This window comes from Histoplasma capsulatum, genomic scaffold (assembly GCF_000149585.1).
Source record: "Histoplasma capsulatum NAm1 scaffold_4 genomic scaffold, whole genome shotgun sequence".
In the NCBI taxonomy this organism is placed as follows: Eukaryota; Fungi; Ascomycota; class Eurotiomycetes; order Onygenales; family Ajellomycetaceae; genus Histoplasma; species Histoplasma mississippiense.
The window spans coordinates 716,678-725,952 of NW_001813979.1; the positions used below are offsets into that span (position 1 = coordinate 716,678).

The following is a 9,275-nucleotide window of genomic DNA, read 5'->3' on the forward strand; positions in this document are numbered from 1 at the left end:
AGAGGTCCATCCTATTATTCCTATGCATCAGGTAGAGCCAACAATGTGCACCCACGAACGCATCTACCTCGTTTGAGGCAATCCTTAACATTCAGTACAGAGATTTCAATCAAAGGGTGGTTATTTGATAGTATATGATGTTTTTTCGGTGTGCAGGGGCAGGTGTTTGGGCAAACATGCTACCGTGCTTTGAACTTGTTCGGGTGGACTTCGGGAAGCGGTGAGTGTAGGGCCAAGGGGTGGTAGTGGGAGGGGGAGGAGCCGTAAGTGAGCAATGGAAATGTAGAGGTTAGTAATAGGGATATGAATGGGAGCGGGGGTGGGAGTGGGGTTGTGCGCGCGAATGGGAATGGGAAGGTACCCGTGCAGGTGGACAGGGAGCAATTGAAGGATTCGGGATCCATAGCGGCCGATTGGAATCAGGTTGTCAGGAGCATCGGTGCGTTTGTGGGGATTGCGTTTGCGATTGTGAGTAATAATTCTATATAAATATAGGCAACCTCCCTCTCCCCTCTCACCCCCACCCCCCCAACTTCGACGGCTTATGTCTAAAATTATACCTGAAACTAACTCCCTCCTCTCCTAGCGCAAACTCCCCTGGCAATCAACTCTCCAAGTCTCCCTAACCCTCGCGCTCGTCAACCCGTTCCTCTGGTACCTCATCGACCGCTCAAAGCCAGGTTTCATGCTCTCCACCGCCGTCGGCTTGCTGGGCATGGTCACGCTACTGGGCATCAATCCGGACGTCGTGCAGGGCCTGACGGTGAATGCAGCTGAATCCGCTGCTGCCGGTAATGGTTCAGGGATACTCTCGTTCGCGTCCCAGGAGAGCATTGCGGTAGGGACATGGATTGCCAGTGTATTGTTCTGCAGTTGTGTTTGTTTTGGGAATATTGGGCGCCGGTTGGCGGTTGGTTGGGAGAGCTGAGCTGGACATCTGGCTGCTTGTTAACGGCTGGAGAGAGAGAGAGAGGACCGTCGTTTGGTCTCATCTCATTTCTTCGCTGAGAAAACTTTTTGCTTCTTTGCTTTTCTTCCTTCCCCCACCTTTTTTTGTTTCCTATAATTTTTGTTTACTGCTTTTTTTTTAATATAATTAACGCTGGCTGTCGTTGTTATTTTTTCTATGGGATTACAATCTGGCTGGGAAAGGCGGCTTTTAATGCAGGGGCCTCCTTCACCTGTGTTGGGGGACTGAAGTGGAAAGTAAAACCACAAAGTTGGAAATACGCACTCGATCAGCCAAGGGGAAAAGGATGGAGGAAGGAGGAAGCGAGAAACTTGATGTTTACAATCTCAACTGTGTTAAATGGCGGCGAGGAGGTAAAATGAGAGATAACATTATTCGGCTACTTGATTCCCCAGGGCATGTATTCTTTCTCAATGTACTTTTATTGACAGTTTGAATACTGACCGATATATTTTCTTTTTTTCGCTTGTCTGATTATTTATATATAAGGGGGAAGGGAAAATGACCATCCTTTCCTTCCATTCTGCCCTGCTTTAAAAAATAAAATAAAATAAAATAAAATAAAATAAAATAAAATAAATAAAAACTCGCGAACGTTCAAACGAGCATATCTGCAATTATACCTCTGAATGAATGTCCCGCCAATCATTGCAATCCCACTCAGAGCCTACCTCCGCGCTCTTTTCTCTATATAGAGAGAGGGAACGCGGAGAAAAGAATGACACTGCACCCAAGACCGACGAGAAAAAAAGAAAAAAAAACCAAACAAAGGTAGTTTTTCCTTTCAATTACTCTCCATTCTAATAGACGATTTCCATACCTCATGGGCAAAAAACGGTTTAGAGAGAGTTGCCTTTGTAGGAACGCTTTTTGGTAGAATGTTGGATTTTTTTGCGTTGTTCATGGGGAAGGAAGAAGGAAAAAAAAGAAAGGAGGAAAAAAGAAGAAATAGAATAAATGAGGTCGAGATGATGATCATGTGATGTTGAGGTGTTTGCCTTGTTTGCAACCCCCCAAATAGGTAAAATGCTACTAGACTACACAACACGCATCCTGTCCTATATATATATGCAGTGGCAGCTATACAAACATCCTATTGGAGAGGGTGATATTTGAGCCTACTGCCGTCTTGTTCCAGCAGTGGTGGCTTTAACATCAAGTGCCTGCTCGAGTTGAAAACATCCATCCACCCTCTTGAGCCATCCATTTTATACTACTATTACTAACTAAAAGAATAAATCATCTTCCTCTCTGAATTGAAATTGCCTCAGATATTACAGATTCCTCAAGAAGATACTCATGAGTACTAGAACCTTTACATTGCCGATGAAGGAGTTTTACAATCCTTCAATGAAAATAGAAACGCAGTTGATTACTAATACGTTACAAAAAAGCAGGACAAATTTCAAACTTCAAAGCACAGGCCTCAGCTTCATCTATCCGTTTACTATGTATGTCCTCTGGTATTATGGTAAAGTGAGAGGTGAAAGCTGCAACAAGACCAGTTTACTCTGATCTCCACGGCCATGATCATCAGAAGTGTGGGGAGGGGGGGGGGGGGAGGTTAAGATGCAATAAGACAAATAAATACGTCAAATCGTCCTCCTCTTTGACGTGGTTTCAATTTCATTCTATCAGTAAATAATAGAGGTCAATTCCTCGTCTGGTGTGCAAGGGGGTAATTCCCTTTTAACTAACGTCTATTCCAAGGTTGACAGCTAACTATTAACCAGTTGGGAAGGCCGAATGCCGTATTACATAAGCATGGTGGGGTTGAGGGGCCAGGAACACAAATCAACTAATAAACTTCGTTGAAAGAAAAATGATTTGGCGGGCAAAAACCAAGGAGAAGAGATAGTGAGAAGAATTGCTTGACAGGTTGCCCTTTATTCGCTTTTCTCACTTTTCTTCTTTTCTTCATTCGCTTTATTTTGAGCACATGTCTGCGAGGTAGCAATTGTTGACCAAACCCCAGGTAAGGTAAGCTATTCGCATCTCGATCTCTAATACTAATTGCCAATGCCTTGTCGCCATTTTCCGTCTTCATCCCTTTGGTAGCTACCTGATGTGATCTGATTGTCTGTTTTTTGGTGATTGGTGTGGGGATCCCTGGGGGGGGGGCTTTAGAAGAGTATATACGGACTGAGGGGGGTTTTGGCTGAGGGATGATATAGCTCATTCCGAGTCCTCCTGCTCCGTCTGTCCTTGCTCGCCTCTGTTTCGCTTTGTTGCCGTTTGTTCAAGTTTCTACCCATTGAAAATTTTCTTTTCTTTCTTCTTGCTGCTATACTGGGGAAACATCGGCCAATCCAGTTTTTGAAACATGTTATGGCTGATGAAGTCCCATCCACCCAGACGTTCAAGAAATCTCTCGACGCTACCGAGCTCGACAGGCCTGCTCTTAGGTATTTCCGTGACAATATGGTGCAGAAGTCAGGTACATATCGATTTGTCTTCTTCCAACATATTCTACATTTCCCATTGTTAACCTTATTTGTGCTTGAATTACTCCAGCGATCTTGTCCGTCTACGACAAAACCGGCCTACTAGATTTGGCTAAGGGCCTTATCCAACACAATGTCCGCTTGCTCGCATCTGGTGGTACAGCGAAAATGATTAGGGAGGCTGGGTTCCCGGTTGAGTGAGTTGGTCGCTTCTTGAGGGCAGGCATAAATTCCGTGTGAATGGGCTTTCCGCTGTCAACAATACTGATGGCTGGTTTGAACCAGAGATGTATCGGCCATCACACATGCCCCTGAAATGTTGGGCGGTCGTGTGAAGACTCTCCACCCGGCTGTTCACGGCGGCATCCTCGCCCGGAATATCGAATCCGACGAACAGGACCTGGCATACCAGAAGATCGCCAAGGTCGACTTCGTTGTCTGCAACCTATACCCGTTCAAGGAGACTGTGGCCAAGGCCGATGTTACAATTGAAGAGGCTGTCGAGGAAATTGATATTGGAGGTGTCACTCTGCTGCGCGCTGCGGCCAAGAACCATGCCCGTGTTACCATCCTCAGCGATCCCAGCGATTACCCGGAATTCCTAATTGAGCTGGAGGCGGGGGATATCCCGGAGAAGAACAGGAAACTTTACGCTCTCAAGGCGTTTGAGCACACCGCGAACTACGATGAGGCGATCTCGGGCTTTTTCAGGAAGAAGTATGCTGCTGATTCTCAGTACATCCCACTTCGTTACGGTGCGAACCCCCACCAGAAACCCGCTTGTGCCTTCACAAGACAGAGTCAGCTGCCGTTCAAGGTCCTTGGTGGGTCTCCGGGATATATCAACCTTCTTGATGCTTTGAACTCGTGGCCTCTCGTTAAGGAATTGAAGCATGCTCTGGGTTACCCCGCTGCTGCCAGTTTCAAACACGTCTCTCCTGCTGGTGCAGCCATTGGTGTCCCGCTGAACGAGAAGGAGAAGAAGGTATACATGGTCGACGACATCGCCGGCATTGACGATTCGGGATTGGCACAAGCATACGCCCGCGCCAGAGGCGCAGACCGCATGTCCAGTTTCGGAGACGTCATCGCCCTTTCCGATATCGTCGACGTTCCCACCGCCAAAATCATATCCCGCGAAGTCTCTGACGGCGTCATCGCCCCGGGCTACACTCCGGAGGCCCTAGCCCTCCTCACCAAGAAAAAAGGCGGTAAATATCTCGTTCTCCAAATGGATGAGACCTATAACCCCCCCGGCGAGGAATCCCGCACCGTCTATGGCATCCAACTCTCTCAACACCGCAACGACGCAACCATCCACCCCAACGAATCCTTCACATCCATCGTCACGCCCAAGGGCCTGAAAAAGCTCCCCGACTCCGCTCTGCGCGACCTTACCGTGGCCACCATCGCGCTCAAATACACACAATCGAACTCTGTCTGCTACGCTCTGAACGGGCAGGTAATCGGCCTTGGCGCAGGCCAGCAGAGCCGCATCCATTGCACGCGCCTGGCGGGCGACAAGGCAGATAACTGGTGGATGCGGTTCCATGAGAAGGCGCTGAATATCCGTTGGAAGCCCGGCACGAAGCGGGCAGATAAGAGCAATGCGATTGACATGTTGTGTTCCGGGCAGGTGCCGGGGAATGCCGTCGAGAAGGCTGATTTTGAGAGAGTGTTTGAGGAAGGGTGTGTGCCGGAGCCGTTTACGGTTGAGGAGAGGGATGCGTGGCTGAAGCAGTTGGGAGAGGTGGCCGTTTCGTCGGATGCTTTTGTGAGTCTTCTTTTTGCATTCGCTTTGCTTTTACTTCCTTCCCCACCACTTATATTTTCTTCATGCGGTCTGTTTTTAGAGGGTACATTGCTAATATACCCTTGTTCTTTTGATGCTTGTTTTTTTACTACAGTTCCCGTTCATCGACAATGTGTTTCGCGCCGCACGATCAGGTGCTAAATACATCGCTGCCCCAAGCGGGAGCCAGAACGATGGCCCTGTCTTTGAAACAGCGGAAAAGTTGGGGATTGTGTTTGTGGAACAAGGCACTCGGTTGTTCCACCATTGATTTGATCTTTTAGTATATATTTTAATTTTTGTTCGCACATTTTCCTCCCCCCTCCCCCTTTCTTTCTTTCTTTCTTTCTTCTTTTTTTATATCATCAACTGCCGGGAGTAAAATGAAAAAATTAGACAGTTATCAAAAGTTAAAGTTCGCGGCGATGTCAGGCTGTGATTGTGAGAGCTCTGATGAAGCCTGCATGTTATAGTGTAACGAGTACATACAATACGTATAAGCTGGAGTCCAAGGACCGGCTTCTCATATTTTTGAATCTACGTTTCATTGATACCTTGTCTTCTCTTCTCTTCTCTTTCCAATTTCAACGATGTGGTTTTATAACTGTCTCTGCACCTTATTATCCTGATTATTCCCATTCCTAGTAGGTACTAGGATACACGAACTGAACTACTACTTTCATTCCCTTTCCAACTCAGCCAGACCTGCCCAATGTCCCGGTGGCCAGCACCAGGCCTCATGAGGTTGTCGTTTCCCGTGATTCATGTTCAATATTGTTGTCATTAGGCGCCACCAGGCGCAAGAGAGCAGCAGGAATTGGGGGATGTGGCTTGATCCAACTTGGAGGAGGACGAAGCTACAACAATCTCAACAGAGGCACTGCATATTAATCTATCTCACCCACAGAGGAAGTCGAACGGATGGTTGGTAGTTCTTCGACTATCAATCTCTATGCATCTGTAAGTATGTAGGTCGGTCTGTGGGCAGTCATGATATAAAATGCTTATGCCAGAGGCAGAGGGCCAACTACACAACATCTACCCATTACATTGGAATCACTGATTGAATCCCTATTTTGCTCTTTAGTCTTCTATCAAGTTGCCGGGTTCCTCAGAGCCAGTCCCTAGTTAACTACCACTGAGCCCTGGTGGTTATCTTTGGTGAAGGGGTTATTGGCACTTCTATTTGTAGAATTGGCTGGCTTGGACAGAAGAGGGGCACTGCAGATTACGCTTTTTATCTCCCCTCGCACAAGGGAGAATGATTGTCTCGGGAATAGGCGGGTAGGAAAGACGGGTATGTACATGTACATGCAGAGAACATTTAATATGAACACGTCCTCACCGATCGATGCTTAGGTGAGGAGGAGAGTGGTGGGAGGAGAAATTGAAGGCGATATCATGCGCAGGAAACTTCTTATTGCCTCTCTTATTCCTTATTTCCCTGAAGGTTGGAAGGACAACAGTGGCCAATGGGTATGCATTGCTTATATTAGCCGCCCTTGTGATCCGTATAGTACATATCGCATGGTAGTAATAATGGGCAGATGATCAGAAGGTGTACTCGGATTCGATTCAATGTAGGGATAAGGTAGTATGCTGGCGAACTGACCCAAGATTAGACCGAAGATACAAAGAGACAAAGGAGATTGTTAGCCCTTTTTGAGGATTTGATGGGCAGCCAGCCGGTGCGTTGTCCACCAGCCGAAGTGATGGACATGAAGAAGCAGACAATACACATCTACATCCACGTCCTTTATGTAGACTTTTCCCGCTGCGGCTGCGGCTGCGGCTGCGGCTGCCACGTGACCTGACAGCCCAGGCCACGACAACAATCTCCTGAAGCTGGATTCTCTCCCCTTCAAACAAAACATCTTCGCACCTCCATTCCCCAATCCCTCATACCACCACTTTTTCTTCCCTTCTCTTTCTTTCCATTTCCTGCATTTTTTCCTTCTTGGTCACGTCATTGCTATTGCCCTCACGCGCGACTCATCTCTTTGCGCAAGGCGTTTTGTTTGGGTGCATGAGGTCGTCGTCCTTCGGCCTTCGCAACCATGGCCAATCCCGCAGACATCCCAATCAAGCTCACTGAGCTTTTACAGGTATACACAACTGTCTCTGTTTCAAACCCGAGCTTGCGTATATGGGCATTCAAGACTGACTTTGACTTCTGCCTGGTTTGTCTTTAGCTGAAATCCATCGGAGTTTCGGTATGTTTTTATTGCCTCATGCAACCACGACTTTTTCCACATGCGACATCTCATTGCCAGCTCAATTGGGGAACCGCGCATCTCTATCGAAGCTGGCGGCAAGTTGCACAATCAAAATGAATAGCGTGCTAATACCCCCATTTCCCCATCTAGGAGAACGCCATTTTTCCTAGCACATGTGTAGGTTGCCCATACGTTTTCTGATACTTCCCCCCCCCTTAAACGTCAACCTCTGTCCTTTCTAGAACTATTTAAATCTAACCATCTCATGATCACAAAATCAGACCGTTGAGTCCGACCGCTTCGTCTGCGTACGACAGAATGTCGGTGGCCAACAGCAGATCTTTGTGGTCAATCCCAAAAACCCTGATGAAATCATCCGTCGTTCCATCCCTGGCGCGAGTGCTATTATGCATTGGAATAAATACATTCTAGCCGTCAGGTCGGAAGACGGAAATCTCCGAATCATAAACCTCCAGACGGAACAGATACTGAAGGACGTTAGATTTAGAGTCAAGATATTGTTCTGGAAATGGATCAATGAGCGTTCTCTTGCCCTGGTGACAGCAACCCATTCCTACCACTGGGACGTATTCGGCGAGAAAACCCAGCCTGTTGAAGCATCTGTGCATAAAGAAAGGATAGATGAGGAGGTGGGTATCTTATCTATTGTATTGTTTTTCCTGAGATTTTCTGACTGACCGTTTCTGCCGCTTCTAGCATTGGAAAGTCTTTAACTACCAAACTACAGATGATGAGCAATGGACGGCAGTTATTGCTGTTCAGGCCCAAGACAACAGCAAGCCCACTCTGGGGAAGATTCAACTTTATTCCCGTGCGCGATCCGAATCCCAAATAATCGAAGGGCACGCAGCAGCCTTTGGCAAAATCCGCGTCGCTGGAAACCCTGCTGAAACGAAAATCTTCACGTTTGCTGTTCGAACTTCAACCGCTGCGAAAATACACATTGTGGAAATCGACAACGAAAACCCCACTAAAAAATTTCCCAAGAAAGCTGAACAACTCTTTTTCCCGCCGGAGGCCATTACAGATTTCCCCTCTTCTATTCAGCTTTCTAGGAAGTACGATATCGCTTACATCGTGACGATGTTCGGTTTCATTCATCTGTACGATCTGGAGAGTGGTAGCTGTCTGTTTTTGAACAGAATTTCTTCTAGATCAATATTCGCCACGGCCCTTGATTCGGAATCGGCGGGTCTCGTTGGAGTTAACCGCGATGGCCAAGTTCTTGCCGTCAGCGTCGATGAAGAAAAGATAATCCCATACATTCTACAAAAGCTCAATAACGAAGGACTTGCAGTCAGACTCGCGTCGAAGGGAGGACTTCCAGGAGCGGATGGTTTTCTGAAGAGAGAATTCGACTCAATGGTGGCACGGGGAGATTATGTCCAAGCTGCTAAGATTGCAGCTAACTCTCCTCGCGGATTCCTTCGTACGCCTGCGACCATTAATCTCCTCAAGAATGCTCCGCAGCCCGCAACAGGCATGTCCGTTATCTTGCAATATTTTGGGATGCTCCTTGATCAAGGTGGTATGAACCAATATGAGAGTGTGGAGCTGGTGAGACCTGTGCTGCAGCAAGGTCGAAAACATCTCCTGGAAAAATGGATGTCCGAAAACAAGCTTGGGTGTTCGGAGGAACTTGGTGATCTGGTGCGCCCACATGATATGAATCTTGCACTCAACATCTACTTGAAAGCCAATGTGCCTCACAAAGTGGTCGCCGGCTTTGCCGAAACCGGCCAGTTCGACAAGATTTTGGCCTTCTCAAAGCAAGCCGGATACCAGCCAGACTACATTCAGCTCTTCCAGCATATTGTGCGCGTCAACCCTGA

At 47.4% G+C, this 9,275-nt stretch overlaps 3 protein-coding genes across 3 annotated transcripts in view; all 3 read left to right on the top strand.

Annotated features, from left to right (window-relative positions):
• Positions 1-303: 303 nt before the first annotated feature.
• Positions 304-928, top strand: HCAG_04223 (predicted protein; the record flags this gene model as incomplete). Its single annotated transcript, XM_001540333.1, has 2 exons — positions 304-468; positions 587-928. The coding sequence occupies 2 exons, from the start codon at positions 304-306 to the stop codon at positions 926-928; spliced, it is 507 nt and encodes a 168-aa protein (XP_001540383.1).
• A 2,370-nt stretch (positions 929-3,298) lies between these two features.
• Positions 3,299-5,477, top strand: HCAG_04224 (bifunctional purine biosynthesis protein ADE17; the record flags this gene model as incomplete). Its single annotated transcript, XM_001540334.1, has 4 exons — positions 3,299-3,407; positions 3,485-3,611; positions 3,700-5,188; positions 5,322-5,477. The coding sequence occupies 4 exons, from the start codon at positions 3,299-3,301 to the stop codon at positions 5,475-5,477; spliced, it is 1,881 nt and encodes a 626-aa protein (XP_001540384.1).
• A 1,786-nt stretch (positions 5,478-7,263) lies between these two features.
• HCAG_04225 (clathrin heavy chain) overlaps positions 7,264-9,275 on the top strand; it is a gene marked incomplete at both ends in the record, with an annotated part of 5,606 nt that continues 3,594 nt past the window's right edge. The window contains 4 exons of the mRNA XM_001540335.1: positions 7,264-7,311; positions 7,399-7,419; positions 7,704-8,076; positions 8,171-9,258. Of these exons, the coding sequence (XP_001540385.1) occupies positions 7,264-7,311; positions 7,399-7,419; positions 7,704-8,076; positions 8,171-9,258 (1,530 nt within the window). The remainder of the gene's footprint in view (positions 7,312-7,398; positions 7,420-7,703; positions 8,077-8,170; positions 9,259-9,275) is intronic.